The 17,231-nt window shown below is 45.5% G+C and overlaps 1 protein-coding gene across 1 annotated transcript in view; it reads right to left on the bottom strand.

The window, feature by feature from the left end:
* The window catches only part of TAPT1 (transmembrane anterior posterior transformation 1), a gene marked incomplete at both ends in the record, with an annotated part of 57,991 nt that extends 41,896 nt beyond the window's left edge, over positions 1–16,095 (bottom strand). The window contains 2 exons of the mRNA XM_080697666.1: positions 4,504–4,634; positions 15,939–16,095. Coding sequence (XP_080553792.1) covers positions 4,504–4,634; positions 15,939–16,095 — 288 coding nt within the window. The remainder of the gene's footprint in view (positions 1–4,503; positions 4,635–15,938) is intronic.
* Between the last annotated feature and the right edge of the window lie 1,136 nt (positions 16,096–17,231).

Here is a 17,231-nt window from a genome sequence, read left to right as displayed (position 1 = left end):
CTGTAATAGTCACTTTTTTATTCACCTGATTTTAAAACATCATGCTCCCAGGTCTGCCCTTTAGGAGATGGCCAACAACTGCCATAAGCCAGGCTCTTTTACGATAGGCAAAGTTACACAAACCTCTGTCACCATGGAAAGCTAAGTAACCTTGATAAGTGACTTCACAATAATTAGTCTACATCTGGTGCACATTTACAGAAGACATATTCCTTAAGAGAAAAATAAATCAACTAAAAAAGCCTGTGCACATGGGATACAGAGAGTAACCTTCAGATATCCTTATTTCCAAGCTGTGTTGAATTTCTATGCTCTCATCACTGACCCAGCACCTTCCTTAGATCCCATGCCCACCAGCAGGAGCTATTACTCGGTGTCTACACAGCATGGACAGGACTGAGGACCTGGGATGGTGCAGGAGCCCTGGGCAGGTGGAGGTCTTCACAGCGGCTGCAGGTGGAGGAAGGCTGCTGCGGGGACCATCACAACCCTCCTAGGTTCGGATCTGCTGCTGGGGGAGTGATCAGCTGCTATCGCAGGGTGGCAGCAGGCAGAGGGGGCAGTTAAAAAGTAGATCAGTCTAAGTATGGGACCACAATGGCCCAGGATATGACAATGCCAACACAGAGGAAGAGACAGACTAAGAGTGTTTCCAAAGCTACCATGACGGAAATAAGTTACTGACAAAAACAGGCCCACGGGGCCCAGCACACAGGTTGTCTTTCAAACTCAGTGTGTGGAGCCTGAGTCTTTCTTTGCTGGCTCACCCTACATGCCCAACAGGTGGCCGGGACCTCACCACGGCGCAGAGGCTGAGGAGGCCGGGCTGCCCCTCTGTCACAGTCAAGCTCCTGCTGGCCGTCCCCAGGAAAGTTACGACTGCAGGAAGAAGGTGGAAGCTGCTGTCAGCACAGCCTTGGAGAGAAGGAGACTCACCAGCCAAGGCTGCTGAGCCTGCGCTGGCGTCCCTGCTTCTCAGCAGCCCCGTGGGAGCATCTGAGCAAGGGTGTGCCGCAGACAATGGATCGTGAGGCAGAGGGATGATTCTCAACTGTGTCTCAAAATTAGAAACCGAGTGGGATGCCGGAGAGATCACTGCCACAAACAGGGCTCTGAGTAGTAAGGAGTTCCTGTTAGATCTACAGTGAAGTCAAAGGTGAGCTTTACTTCATCTTCTTAACATGCACCTTGCTCTCACAACAACTAAGGCTTTCTATGATATTTTGACTAAGTTCATTATTTTGAAAGTTTTGGACTCTTTTTCCAGAATGCTGAGCCCTCCTGACTCCCACAGAAGCAGAAATAAGTTCTACTTCTACTTCACTGACTATTTCTGTGCAGAAAATTTTTCCATTTGTAGGGCATTCCCCTAACGTGATAAAGTGAAAGATTGCTTTAAAACACCTCAATAGGGCTCACCGTGAGACAACTGAGGCACAAGGAGGTAGGAGAATTGCTCAAGGACTCGCAGCAATACACCGTGAGCCCAGATCTGAAGCCAGGCATTGCGCCTCTATCCTGCCCCTCCATTCAGAACACAGAGCAAGTATAGCTCAATGGACTTAGCTGTAGGGGAGAGAAAATTAAGCTCCTAAAGTGAGCCAGACAGTTAGCAGCAGAGCCAGAACAAGACCCCAGGACATATACGGGTTTACGGAAGCGGGAGTCGGGTAGAAAAGAAGACCTGTCCTCAAAGCAAACAAAACATTCCAAAAATTTTATACTGTGTTTTATATACTGCATATTTATACTGTACTTATACTTGAAGATGTTCAAGTATGAAGAAATGTTAATGAAAGTTGGAAATGCTACCTCAAAATACATAAGCCTGCTACTTCAAATATATAACCAATTCCTCTTTACTAAATGTCAAGTATAAGCTGTTAATCCAGGAGCAATATTACACAAAAGTTCTGGGCTTTTTTGTTTGTTTTGGTTTACATTAATAAATAGGTTTTGTAAGAAATAGTTGACCTTTTCCATGACCTCAAAGTATAAAGAGTAATTCCATGTTTTGTGGTATTTGCAAGCATTATAGAAGCAAAGTGCTCCATAATTTTAAAGTTTCCCTTCTTGAATGTGTTAGATGAAAACATCATAGGACTTACCAAAAAGCAAGAAAAAAAGATGGACAAGGTATTATACATTAAAACAATGAAAACTAGAAGTAAGCCAATACAAATCATTTAAATTAACTTGAATACCCAAATAAGCTATTGATGCTTGTATTAGCTTTAAGTGTGATATAAATCACTTACATGAGTGCTGTATAAAGCCAAGGCTTTAAGATAGCCACAGAGAATTTGTGCTGTTATGGGAGATGCTTAAGACTACAATTAAACTTTGATCTAACTCTGCTTTTCTCTACGTTTCATTTGGCCTTAGAAGTTAAGGAGAAATTGCTCTAAACTAAAATATATGACATCTTTCTGTGCATTTAAGCCATAAAGCTTCTCAAGTGTTGTTCTAAGAGACTAATCATCAATTTTTCCTAAATAGGTCTACAGCCAAAGGCTTTCTTCATCAGAAACAATGATTTGAAAATTATGGCAACTGTGTAGGAGCAGTGTTAATTCCACTTGTCTGATACTATACATTTTACATCATACAAATGAACCAAAGGCATCATAAACAATACTACCCCGTCAAATGGGAAATGCTCTCAGACATTGTCTAATCCTTTCTTTTAAAAAAAATCTTGATGGTGACTTGCCATATAGATTACATGATGCAACAGTGGTCCTGCAGTAGATCTGAATTTAAAATAAACACCTGCTTATACTTAAGACCTGTACCATTTTCCCCAGAAGGAGCTCTATACTCACAGTAACAAACACGAAATGCAGCAATATTACCTGCCATTTCAAAGTTGCAATTAAAGATGAGTGTGGGATATGTAAACTTAATGTGCCTCCGAGGCACAAAAGCACTGCCCTTGCTAATTACCCACAGGATGGGTAGCACAGGGATCAGACACAGACTGCACCACTTTGAGACAATCCCCTGATAGAGACCGCGAAGTCGGGCTATAGGTTGCAGGCAAAACCTTCTATGTCCTCCCCAAATAAAAACGAGAGCTCAGCACTGCTCAGCAGGCCTCTCCTACAGAGGGCAGAGGCCAGGAGGGTAAAGGCTGAATGTGCTGGCTTGTCCTCCACAAACAGGCGGGTGGAGTGTCCCTCCCCTACCTCCACAGGGGTCCCCAAGCCCACTTCATAGCTTATTGCTGGATGAAAATGCCCGCTGTGAGAAGCAACTGCAAAATGTTGTCAGACACAAGAAATGGTTTCATCTTTCATTACTTCTAAGCAGAAAAAACCATCCCTGTCCTCTGCTCTCAGTCCCAGACAAGATCTTAGATAACCTACTGACAATGCAGTTGTTGCTTTGTGTATGCAAGGTGGGGCGAGTTCGGCATGGCTCTCCATCTCCTCCTCAGGCTCCTCCCTGGGACCCTCGTCCTCCCCAGACAAGGAGCAGCGCAGTGATACATACCCATGGCCAAATTTGTCCTCTCTCCAACCTCTGCTGGCTCACTGCAGCACTTCTCTAAATCTCACCCGAGTACTTAATTCCTAAAGCTGCAGCAAGTTACACTCCACCAAGAGCCTTCAGAAAGCAATGCCTCAGCAAGTGTCACTCTAAGCAGCCGCCACCCTTCCACCCAAGTGATGGATTATCGGAAAGAAAAGCGCGCTGACCAGCCAGCCGGGTCCGCTGCCACCGCCTCCCCACCTCCTGCATTTCAGGGCACTGATGAACGCACTGAATGGAATGAATCATTCTAAGGAAAGGACTGCACTCCTACAAGTTCCAAGTACCATAAAAGTATAAACATGTTTCAATATAACTAAGCTAAAGTATTTCTCATTTCTTACTGTAGTAAGAAAACTTGGATTACTCAGACTCACCAACTGTCACTGGGCCTGGAGGACAGAGAGCTTTTGTGCGCTATCTGATTAACCTCGGGAGGCCGACAGGCCAGGGGACAAGACTCAGGAAGATTCTGTGCTGATGGGAGTACAAGGACCCTTAATGTGATGCTTGCATGACAAAGGTCACAATCATTTGTCAAGTATGTTTTTCTATATTTGGGGATTCTGAGAAACTAAAACCTTAAAAAAGGCTTAAGTTAAATACCATTCTGACTGAAAAACTAGTGCTTCTAGAAAAAACAAAACGGAACCTGTAAGAATACAGAAGTGGAGATTAATTCCTTGGAAAAAGTTATTTGGATAAGCTACAAATATGGTAAGTTTAATAAGTAGTAAAGTTAAGATTTTGATAAAATTTACTAACATACTATCATTGGTTTTTAAACTAAAAATGTCACTTTTTGAAGCCTCTTCCTATTTGGGAATTCCCACTTCCCCAATATATTTAATTACTTATTACAATATCTTAGGCACTCAGCTGAAGTTGCTCGTTTTTTCTTTTTTTTTTTTAATGAACACTTTGCCATAACTTCAAAAGTGATGTCTAGAAATGAAAAAAAGAAAGTACCTTTTCCAATTCTCTTGGGATTCGCAAACAAGTGTACACTCTTTCTCTTCTTTCTGTATACTTGGCCTCATTATGTTCGAGGAAGTACCCTCTCGTTAGTTCAGCACTGAGGAACCTCAACAATGAAAGCTCTATAGGAAAAAGAAATGACACAAAACAAACAAACAAAAAAAAGAACAGTGTTTATCAAGGAATTATAGGCTCGCTGGGCCACAGGTGACACCCATAAAGAGAACAAAACAAACCTGCAATTCCATACATAGACGTGAACTACAAAAACGACTAGCAAGTGTACTGGGAATATTATTACCCTGGTAGCAACCTAAAATGCCACAGGAATATGGAAGAGTCAGGAGAGTTTAGTCTGAGAGTTTTGTAAGACCCTGTCATGGGTCTTACACGTGACACAGGACCTTGGCTGATGGAGCAATGGAGGAGGAAAAAGAGCAGCTTTCAGAACCTAACAGTGGGCATGAGAGTCCAAAGGGAGCCCCGGTCAGCACTACCCAATGCCAAGAACTCGGCTGGGTGAGCCATGCGGACCCTGTGACCGCTTCCTTCTCAGGTCAGCCTCAGAGATCCTGTAGAAGCACATCAGAAACGGCCTTTCTCTTCATAAAGGCTGATCGCTGACCAACAGGATGATGGTCACAAGAGCGCACGGGGCAGAACCTCAGCCAGGTCTGAGAAAGCGCTCTCCTAGGATCCCCCATTTGTCCTCGTTTCCTCTGTTCCTCAAGCAAGTTCATCCACAGCCCCATCTCAAACAAGGAAGGCGAGGCCCAAGCAGGTCAAATGCTCTCCACTGGGCTACGGCTGGAGGCTGAGGTGAACGTGCAGGGTGAGGACGTCGGGCCTGCCCTGGCCAGCAGCCACACTCCCTGCCGGCTGCCACCGCAAGGGCTCTCAGCACCCCTGCTTCCCCTGGATCTCCCCACTCTCACTCCTCAAGATGCCAACTCGCTTCCAGAATGCAGGGTACCAAGAGGTTTCAAGCTTCTCTTTGCTCTGAGCTGGGCTTGCTACCAAATGTAGTATTGGGAGTTCCCTTTCAAAAAAAGACGCAGAGTGAAGAGGGATTTCATTTATGTGTATCTACTTAAAAAGCTGCATCAGCTATGTGTGCCAGAAGGTAGTCTGCACGTGGGGGAAAGGGCTTAATAAAAGGCAAAGCACCCTTGAAAAGACTGTAGGAAGATTAGGAGGCAGATTTAACTGTGGGTCTAAACAGAGGGTATGCAAAAGACCAGAACAGATCCCTAGTTCTACAAGCATTATGCTGAGTGGCTTCTGGCTCATGGTTCTGCTCTATGTGAACACACACACCCTTTAAATATCAGATTCTTAACCTGCCTGGAGAGTTGTGATATGGTGCAAGATAACCCGGGGTTGAAGCCGAGGGAGAGAAGAGCAACTCCCCCACACACACCAGCCCGGTGCGGGCGGCAGGACCACCAGAGGCACTATGGACAGCACGCCTTCTCTCTTCAATACTTCTGCAGCTAAAGTCACACGTGTTACATGTACACAGCCGTGAACACTATTCTTATAACAGGCATTCACAAGGCCTTAGGAACTTCTGGCTAGGAACTAGAAGATCTGCTCTGGGAGAAACAGAATGCCTGAGCGCTGAGAACAGCAGCCGCGAGTGGGACACGAAAACTATGCTTGCACTCAGTTGAGTCCGTTTTCTAAGCAGAAAGAATGTTAACAGTGAATATCTACAAATGCCAACTCTTTCAAGTGAAAGCTGAGAAGTGACAGGATATTCAGAGCAAGAGATCCCACATAAACATTTTCACTGGTGCATTCTGGATCCTGAACCCAAAGGTCACTTCCCATCACCTCCGAGCAGCATCTGACTGTGGTGTCCTGTCCCCCCCGCCGCCCACACCCTGCCTTCCCCCAGCCGGCTGCAGCGGTGCTCTCCTCTGGGATGGATGGTGGACCTTTCTGGCCTGGGTCTCCTTGGAGGCTCCTCCTGCTTTACCTGGTCCCTGTGTTTCTAGTTCCCACATCCATCCACTACTGCCTAACAAGACACAAGATGCAACAGAACATCGGCTGCCCTGGATGCCTGACTTCTCCGGCGTGTTACCTTCTTTTTCTTTTGTTTCTTACACATATCATCTAAATGCTAAAGTCATCCTACCTTCGGCTCTGACTCCTGAGCCATACTTCCAACTGTCTCTAAAGCAACTCAGCTTGGCAACCCACACACCGCCTGGCCTGTGACTGAGCCCTGCGTCTTCCCCACTTCTCCCCCCCCCGCCATCCTGGCTCCTGGGCTTCACTGGCATCCCGCACAGCTGCCATCCAGCTCAGTGCTCACTGTGGCGATCCCCTCTTCTCCCACCATGTCCTACTGATTCCTTCTCTGAAACCAATTCCTACTCTTCTTCCTACACTTCAACTAACTTGGGTCCTGATCTCCCTCCGGGTCACACTAAGATCTTCCTCTCTGTGCACCTCCTTCCAATCTTTCTTTCCTTCAATCCTAATTAACCCTGTAGCCAGAACAGAAGTTGCTCTGCCGACTCCTGAGACCCTGCAGTGGCTGTGTTACCTGCAGGATAAGGGACTGGTGTTACCACCAGAGTCCAGGGGGCTCGGCCCAGGGCCATCTCTTCAGTCATGTCTCACGCTTGCCTGCCTCAATCTCCAGGTCAGTTCTCTGGTCACACTGTTTTGCATTTCTCCCACACACATCAGTCAGCTCATACTGCTCCTTGGCTTGAGAATTCCCTTCCAATTTTCTACATGTGCATTTGAACATGCACAGATCCTGCTTTCTGTAAGGACCCCAAGGCCTCCCAGGCAGGGCCCAGCCTCCCCACTAGGCCCCGACGCTCGCCTGTGCGACTCCACGTCCAGCTACATTCATTTTCTTGTCTGTTTTTCTCACCTTAGGTGATATACAAATGTGTGCCAAAAGAATACAAGAAGCAGGGAAGAAGAAAAATCACAGGGAAGAGTGTGGTGAAAGAGAATAAAAGCAGGCCGGGCGTGGTGTCGCACGCTTGCAATCCCAGCATTCAGGAGGCTGAGACCGGAGGATCGCGGTTCTCGGACAGCCTCAGCTACTTAGTGAGGCCCTCTGCAACTTAGTGAGACACTATTTCAAAATAAAGAATAAAAAATAGGGCAGGGGGTGTAGCTCGGAGGTCGAATGCCCCTGGGTTCCATCCCCACACCCACAAAAAAAAAAAAAAAAAAGAATAAAAGCAGAGCTGGAAAATGAAAAGCTAAAAATGAACTGGAAAAGGAAGAAAATGGGAGAAGAAAGAATTATAAAGATGTAAAACATAGTCATCAATCACAGTTCCCTTTAAAGGCAGGTAGTGAGGGGCAGGAACTGAGGAAATAATGCAAAAGGAAAATGGCTTAAGCTTTCAGGTGCTTTCTTTCTCTCCTTCCTTTGTTTGTGTAGTACCTGGAGTTGAACCCAAGGGCATTCTACCTCTGAGTTACACCCCTGCCCTGCTTTTTTTTTTTTTTTTTTTTTGAAACAGGCTCTTACTAAGTTGCCCAAGGCCTTGCTAGCTTGCTGAGGGTGGCTGCAAGCCTGCGATCCTCCTGTCTCAGCCTCGTAAGTACTGTGAATACAAGTGTGTGCCACCAATGCCCGACTAATCTGTTATAATTCCTGGCATTTTTCCATGTTTTTTTTTTTAACATTGACTTCTTCTACTTAAAGATGATCTGCATGAACACAAAAGGTAGAATTAATCAAAATGTTCAACATCTGTGGAACTACTTATTAATAACAAAGTATCAATTTTAAAGAGAGAATCAGGAGTCCAAAGTGACAAAACAAGACAATATCAGATTCTCTATGTCAGGTGTAATGGTGCATCTTGGGTAATCCCAGCATTTGGGAGGCTGAGGCAGGAGGACTGTGGTTCGCGGACAGCCTCAGCTCCTTAGTGAGGCCCTTTGCAACTCAGTGAGACCCTATTTCAAAATAAAGAATAAAAAATAGGGCTGGGGGTGTAGCTCGGAGGTAGAGAGCCCCTGGGTTCCATCCCCAGTACTGCAAAAAAAAAAAAAAAAAAAATCAGCTTCTTTAGACGAGAACACATTATAGAGTGAGAATTGTTTTGAGACTGGGCAGCAGAAAGCAACTGGTGTCTAACTCAACAGCACCGCAGAGGGGTGCCAGGCTGGGGGAGGCAGCCTGCCAGGAGCCTCCTGACAGAAGAGGTACACGACGCAGGCCAAGCCAGTGAGGGCCCCGTGAACAGAGAGGGGGACATTCTCACTTTCCACCTAGGTGCAAGGAGAGAAGCTGGCCTGTGAGAATGTCGCCTGTGTCAAATGGATGCTGAAACAGGTTATCGCACAATCATTTTAAATTTTAAAAAGCAAATTAAATAAAAAGGCTTAGATAGCTACACCCTTGTTTATTTAAGGGATTCTTTTGCACAAGGTGTCTTTCTTGGTGACTACAGAGGCCAACTTTTACCATGATCAGTTTTGCTACGATCCACAAGAGGAGCATGCTTAAATAAGAAGGGGTCCCAGCTCTCACACTTCAGGGACAAAGGAAGGCTCGGGAGTTCCCTAGCACCTCCTTCCTGCTCACCTTCCACACAGGTCATTGCAGGATCGAGAGCACTAGTGTGCGAGCATATGAAAAGCACTAAGCCTGACAGAGTAGTCTTGAACTACTTCCATCAATTTCATAAGTTCTACAGTACTAACCAATTCTGGTTTGTTACCTAATGTTTACTGATGCTATTTCTGTAATCCTGCTTGTATAGTTGAAAGGTAAAATGACAAATATATTTAACAAATATATAGCCTAGTACTAACTTTCTATGAAAATGTTACCATAAAATAAAAAAACCCAAAAAACAAAAAAACAGAAGTGTTTCAACTATATTATAATATAAAACAATACCATGTCAAGATCTCCTACCTCTAGAAATGAAGAATTTCAGTTATAAACACCAATTTTGATTCTACAATGGAGAATGTTAAAACATTTGCAGGTCCTTATGTTCTTTCTGGAAAACTAGGACTCCATCACCCCACTTTCTCTGTGCCCCACAATCCCTCCGCTTATTTCTATGAAGTTTTACTGTTAACTGGTAGGCTTCCTTACGAGTCCATGAACTGAGATCAAGTACTATGTATCCCTGTAGTCCTGATTCCCAGCCTGGAGTGAGTTTTGAATGCACAAGTAGACTTCGAGCATAAGTAACACCACACTGATGGGCTGGAGAATGTTTTTTAAATATGTAATAAAGTAATCGCATATCCTGAAAGCTTTATCTTACCTCCTTCTCACAACCTCCTGGAGAACTGTTTAAGGCATTAAGATCCTTCCAGCTAGAGGCCCGAGACGATTTATAAAGGTCTTACATGCATTACTTCATATAATGCTGACAACAAAGCTATAGAGAACAGATAATGGAATTCACATTTTCCAAATGAAGAAGTTAGGAAACTTGCTCCAAGTCACTGAAATCAGGGCAAAATGGGACCAGAACCCAGATCTGTGAACCTCAAGTCCAGCAAGCTCTCTCCCTACACCATAATCATCATCTGTGGATCCAAAAGCCACTGCGAGAAGGAAGGCTGCCCTAACCTGGCTTTGACTTGTGAGGAAGGGCGGGCGGGCGGGCGGGCCAGCAGGCCTTGCAGTCTTCAGCTGGCTTGCTCCCGGCTCTTGCCTGGTCTCCTCCCAGCTCCCTGGCAAAGGCCTTATCTCACAGTGTGTTACTCAATCTTCAGTATCCAAGTGTGCAGGTGTTTGTGTTTTTGTTTTGTTAAACATTGTTCTCTAGCATTCTACACACCTGCCTCAACACATGTTTCCCTATGATTTGGGGTTTAGTCGCCTGGCGTATTACTTAGGAAGACTACTATTCTTTACCTGTGGATACCATTCTTCAGCACCTCAGCTAGCTAGGTACACCTGCACATTTTCCATACCCTGGTAGCATTTCATACTTTCTTAGTGATTTCGTAGCAAAGGAATCACTCCCGTTTGTTATTCCAAACGTTTGCCTTTCCATGTTAAAAGCAGTCTTTCCCCAAATCAAATAATCCAAATATTTTCTGAACACTGATTTAATTTTTTAGAGGTCAGCCAATTTTTGTTAATTTATCCAAACAAAAGCATTGTACTATTTAATTGTAACACAAGTGCTTCTATATTAGACTTAAATATTGTGAATATTTAGTGTAAGAAAAATACCAGTCATAAATCCAAATCAATTCCTTCAGGTATTTTAATCAATATTCATCTGCCACCACAGTATTGCTCTTTAATCCAGTACCTTAAATGGAAAAAAAAAAGATAGTATAAATTGCTTCTTCCTCATCCCCGAAAAAAGAACTACTGTGCTTGTCTTCTGACAGCTTATTTTAGAAATAGGAACCTAGGATCAGAAAGTATTAATTAAAAGTAATGAGTAATCATAAATATATTTGTATGTTCAGTAATATGTCTAAATATATCTTTCTTAAAATAGTATTACACATTAAAAAACAAATTGGAAAGTAATACTGATTACTAAAGAAAAATAAAACATGCAAATCTCCAGTCTTAAGTAACTGAAAGCTTTTATAAACTCTACTGTAATTACACTAAAATATTAAATGTAAATTTGTTATACAAATACGGGATACAATCTTGTAAAAGACCAAGTAAGCATCAGCTTTTCTGGGAATCATATCATAGAAATTCTACACTCCTAAGTCAATACACACACACACACACACACACACACACACACACAAAAGAACCTTTTTTATAGTATATTCAAATTGTGAAGCCCTTCAAAAATGTTTACGGTCTTATCTAGGAAAGAAGAGATAGAACAGTCATGAATTTAGAGATCAACCCAGGTACAAAAATAAAAAACTTTATCCAAAGTCACAGGTCATAAAGCAAAAGATTAAAATATAGGAACAGAATATCAATAATTTGTTAGTCAATGCTGTAAGTTTTTCTCCAGGCTTAAAAAGAAAATGAGTATTTCCCTACCCAGAGCACAAGCAAGCTGCCAGGGCTGAACTCTGGAGGGTGAACTAGAGTGACCCTGAACACTGACAAAAGCTGAGAGGAAGACGTGATCAAAGACCCAATGAACAACTCTTCACCGTTTAGTTTGTATGTACTAATTAAGGAAGCGAGAGAAAGACAATAGTTTGTCAGAGAAAAGCTAATTTTACTTATCTATATGAGTGTTGCAGTTACTCCAAGTAATTTCCCAGCTAGTTCTCTAATTATTTTTAATTTTCTTGGTAAGTAAGAAACTCACCGACTCTACAGCATGATTTCAGAATTAGCCTGCCTTTAGTTGTCCATCAGGATAAGTTTGAGACCATGGGGATAATGATATAAATAATCTATGGAGAGTAAAGACTGGATAAATGAAAATGTAGATTAATAAAACTGCTATTTGCAAGAACTTAAATTTTCAATCGTACAAGTCACAAGATATGAGGAATAGGAATAGTTAAAACCTTCTCTCCACTGGAAATCTTTTGTGGAAATTGCTAAAACGGGATCAGTTGGGTTTTCTGGGTTTCAATCCATCTTCCTGCTTCTGCCCAACCTCTTATGGAGATAAAGCAAGAGATTTATGATGGATGAGATTCAACAAGAGACCCCAAAGACAGAAAATAAACTTAAGCTCCAGAAGTCAAAAAAGAGTCACCATAAAAAAAGGAAAAAAAGCCGGGCATAGTGGCATACTTGTAATCCCAGTACTTGGGAGGCTGAAACTAGAAGACTGTGCAGGTTCAAAGCCAGCCTCAGCTACTTAGTGAGGCTCTGAGCAAAACAGTGAGACTTTGTTTCCAAATAAAATATAAAATAGGTCTGGGAGTATAACCGGAAGTAGAAAATCCCTGGGTTCCATCCCCAGTTCGACACACACACACACACACACACACACACACACACACACACAAAGAAAAAGAAAAAAAATCACTGCTGCCACTAGAAATAATACAGTCCACTCAAACATTAGAGGCATTTTTGTTTTATAAGTAACACTCATTCTTATACATCTCCAACACCTGCCTTGTGTGGATATTGTTTCATCCTCACTGAGAGGTATCACACTTAAATTAAGCCCTGTTATCTCCCCATGGTGGCTAGAGCAGCCTAGATAATTTAGATACAATTTAGTAGTTGTGCTATGAAACAGAGCCAAGTGGATTAGGCAAGCAGACTAAGCAAGCAGAGTCTACACAGCAACTCAAAAACAGAGCCAAGCCAAGAACAGATTGCCTAATTCTAGGTCCAAAGTTGACCTGCTGGACATTGAAACCCAAATGTGAGGAAGGCTGTACCTCTCCCACCCAGGACTTCTGTGGATGATTTAAGTGGGGAACAGTACAAAAACACACTGACAGATAGTATGTATACTCTGATCTTATGTCAAAAAGCAAAATGAAAATTATAGTATTTTTAAGGGTAAGGAAAAAGAGAAGAGGTGCATCTGAAGTTCTTGATGACTACAATTCTCAGAGTGCAAGGCCAGTGGCCACATTTAGGAATGGTCAGTAGGGTATCCATCTCTAACTGTATGAAGATAGAAGTACTAACATCTGAGGCAAGTTTCAGTCAACTGCCAGTTATATATAAAATAAAAAAGAGGGCCGGGTGTGGTGGCACACGCTTGTAATCCCAGCATTTGAGAGGCTGACACTGGAGGATTGTAGTTCGCAGACAGCATCAGCTATTTAGTGAGGCTCTCAGCAACTTGGTGAGACCCTGTTTCAAAATAAATAATAAAAAATAGGGAAGGAGGTGTATCTTGGAGGTCGACTGCCCCTGGGTTCCACCCCAGACAAGCAAAAAAAAAAAAAAAAAAAAAAAAAAAAAATCAAAAAGGAAATTTTCAGAAAAGCTTGAAAAAAAAAACCCCTTACACTTCATGCAGATAAACATATAAACATATGTGATATATGCAGTTATACATAAACAAATATATATATATATATATATATATATATATATGTGCCAGAAATAAAAACAAAAAAATAAAATGAACAGTAACACTACAGTTTTATTCACTTTACTCAGATGGAAAGAGTATGGATAAGCAGCTAAACTGTATTTTCTTTTAGGGAATCCTAGGCTGTTAGGACTGACCAACAAATGCCTTATAATAATAGCCTTAAATTCCTTCAGAGAACTTTAAAGGGACTGACTACCAAGCCATCAAGACACTAGGATTAAGACTTTTAAAAAGGAAAGACAAGTCAGGCCTGGTGGTGCAGGTACTTGGGAGGCTGAGACAGGTGGACCACAGGTTTGAAGCCAGCAGTAGCACACAGCAACTTAGTGAGACCCTGTTTCCAAATACAAGAGGGCTGGGGGTGTGGCCCTGAGGTAGAAGGCCTCTGGGTTCTATCCCCAGAACCACACACACACAAAATAAAATAAAAAGGAGAGGGAAACGAAGGCTGGTCTAACTTGCGGAAGGGAACTCTCAATTCCCACCCAACTGCAGAGGAGCTGTGATAAAGACCTCCAGGGTACATCCCTGGCCTTGGAAGACTCTTCTGACTCAGGGAGAAATGTTTTCTTTCTGACACTAGATGGTGCCACTCAATGGCCCTCTGGTTCAGGGAGCAGTTTTCTAAATTGTGGAAAGGAACAGGAAAGACTACAGAGCAGTGAAGGAAGCTAGCAATGGGGTGAACGGAGAAAGAATGGCTACAAGAATTCTAAGGAGTGGGAGAGTCTCCTTCTAATGCAGCAGCAGAGTTTGAGGTGGGGCCCACAGTGGCAAGAGCTGCGTGGTCCTCAGAGCACAGACATCAGGACAGAAGGGGGACCACAGGACCAGCACCAGCAGCCGAAAAGTCCCTGGGATACTCTTGTGGATCCTGATGCCCAAGGCTCCGGTGACCTAGCAACACAAGAGTGACCCCTGTCATCTCTCCTCACACAAAACAGGTGGGGCTGGGAAACCAGGAGGACCATCCCACAGTTAAAACCTGGAGGGGGTCTCTCTGACAAGAACTTTCCTTAACTATGGGTTTCAAGTCCTGCTTTCAGCATACTAAGTACATGGCTGGAGAATGGATGTGTGGAATGATGAACTCTAAGTCCCAGTAACCCATCCCAGGTTTTCAGTTCTGTCCCAGAGAGAGCCAAGGAAGGAGAATTAGGTGTTACTCCAACTGCACGAGGCCTGTACTCATCAAAGGCTCCTGATAACATCATTTTTTCTCCATGGAAACAACCAAACAGCTTCTGAAATGTTGGTTTTCCTGCAACTCAGAAATACTTCAGAAACTATAGTGAAACCTGGCCAGTTACTGCTACTTGAAGAGTGCTTTCAATAGACAAGCTAAGGAAACAGGCAGCTGAGAAATTTCATACTTTGTCTTATTTAGAGCCTGCCAGTTTAGAAAGTACATACTCTTGTGAGCAAGTGTTTAACTGACAAGGAAGCCAAACAAAGTACGGTTGAGAAATTTTAAGTGGTTAATGAGAAAAGATAATAGACTGAACTTAAGTTTTCAAAAATGTGGACCTATTAAAAAAAATGTATGTCCGGTTCTTAGAATTAGCAAACCAATTAAGATCTCACCTGATCAGCCTAATGGCCTTTACAGTTTCATTACCCAGGGATTATCAATGATGCAATCAGTCATAAAACATTAAACATCTATGTGTATGAACTGCAGGACATAACAGGTAATACCGCCCCTACTCAGTTGTATTAGCGCACGCTATTTTAGCTGGAAGAAATTAAATGGAGTTATGGTTCTGCTGCTGTTCAAGACTTTCCAATTATGTAAGAAAACGTTGAGATCACTCTAGTCAATGAAACACACATCTCCAAATCTCCCTCTCTTTCAAGCTTCCTATACAACCGCAATATAAGGACAAACGCAATTTCAAACGGGAAAAAAAAAAACTCTTCAAAAACTAAAAAAACCCAGGAGCTCACAGACGTGGCAATATTCTAAGAATACACTTAAAAACCAGGACTGAAAAGTAAGGTTCCTAAAAGGGCTCAATCTTCTCCTGTGACAAGAAGAAAATCTGGGGGAAAAGGTAAGGGGAAGGGGAGGGGGGCTTCAGTTTCCATTTCAGGAAAAGTTCACATGTCCTATTAAGAAGCGCTAAACCTTTCTGTTCTGAGGTGGGGGGAAAATAAAATTTAGAAAAATAAAAAAATTAGGGAAAACTAGTGAACTTCACGGTCATGACCACCACCACCACCCCGGCAGCCGCGTCCGTGGAACGAACCTAGGTGGAAGGCGAGTTAACAGGTTTCTGCGGCTCAAGTTCGCCGAGCCCCGGGAGCGCGCCGGCCAGTCACCTTGGGGATCCGGGCGCTCCCGCCGCGCCGGCCCGGGTTCGGGTCCCGGTCGGGGTCCGGGGGCCCCAGCGCCGGGGCGGCGCCTCCGCCGCGCACCTGCCCGCGGCCTACGCGCCCCGCCGTCCTCACCTGCGCGGCCGCCGCGCCGCTCCCGCCGCCGGTCGCTCTCGTAGAAGCCGAGCGTCTCGGTGAGCTGCGGCGCGGGCCCGTGGGCGCCGCCGCCATCCCGCTCGGGGCCGTCCGCGCCGCCTTCTCCCGCGGCGGCCGCGTCGCCGACGCCCGCCATGTTCCGAGCACAACAAACTGTCCCCGCCGCCTCCCTCCAGCCTCCGGCCCGGCCTCCGCCCGCCGCCGGCCCCGCCTCGCCCCGCCCCTCGCCCGGGCCCGGCCGCCCGCCGCCGCCATCCGCAGCCCGCCGCCCGGCGCGCGCCATTGGCGTCAGCGGCGGCGCGCGCGACTGCGAGGCCGAGGCCGCCGCCGCCATCGCGGCCGCCGCCATCTTCCTCCTGCCCGCGCCGCCGAGGCCGGCGCAGGGCTCCGGGGCCGCGTCCTCGGCCGCCAGCCGCCCCGGGCCGCGCCTGCCGGCGCGGTGGCCCGCCCGGCCCGCCTGGCTCCCGCCCTCCTGCATGGCGGGCGGCCCTCTGGGCTCGCGGCCCGGCCCCCGGCTTTATGCGCCCGGCGCGCCGCCGCCATCACTGTCGGGAACGGGGTTAGGCGGCCCCGCGCGCTCGCCCGGGGCTGGGCCCGCCCGCTCCCGCCCGCTCCCGCCCGCTCCCGCCGCCCAAGCCCGCGCGGGGCCTGGGGCCCGGCCGCAGTGGACACGCGGCGCCCTGGAGCCTGACTACTGACTAGCGAAGGCAAACCCAGTGCCGGCCAGACACTGCCCCGGCGTCCTCTCCTCTCCAGCCCAGACCTATACGCAGGCCCGAGGAGAGCAGAGCCCAGCGCCTTGTGACTCACAGGGGACGGCTGAGGGTTATGTTGGGGGGACGGTTCTGGAGACCCTGGGAGGTCCCCAGACTTGCAGTAGCCGCAGGTTCTTGTTCTGAACTAGGTATAGATAAAACACTGAACCCTGGCTGAAAGCTTTCATGAGTTTATTATTACAAAGATGGAATGGTAGAATGTAGTTTAATACAGACCTATACTATCCCTAACCCGAGATAGTGTAGGGGGGTGTCTTGGGAAGAAGTCACCAGAGGCTTCTGGACCCGGAGTGTTTTATTTTATTTTGGGGGTGGTACTGGGGTTCCTGGAAGCCCTTCTACCTCCGGCTACACTCTCACGGGCTACACTCCCAGACCTATCTTTATACTTTTTTTTTTTTTTTTTTTTAATGTGGAAACAGGTCTCTTAAGCCAGCGCGATCCTCCTGTCCAGGTGCGGGGATTACAAGCGTGCGCGCCACCACTCCTGGATACC

This window comes from Muscardinus avellanarius, assembly GCF_963383645.1.
Source record: "Muscardinus avellanarius genome assembly, chromosome: 6".
Lineage (NCBI taxonomy): Eukaryota > Metazoa > Chordata > Mammalia > Rodentia > Gliridae > Muscardinus > Muscardinus avellanarius.
This window is presented reverse-complemented; position numbering and strand designations above follow the sequence as displayed.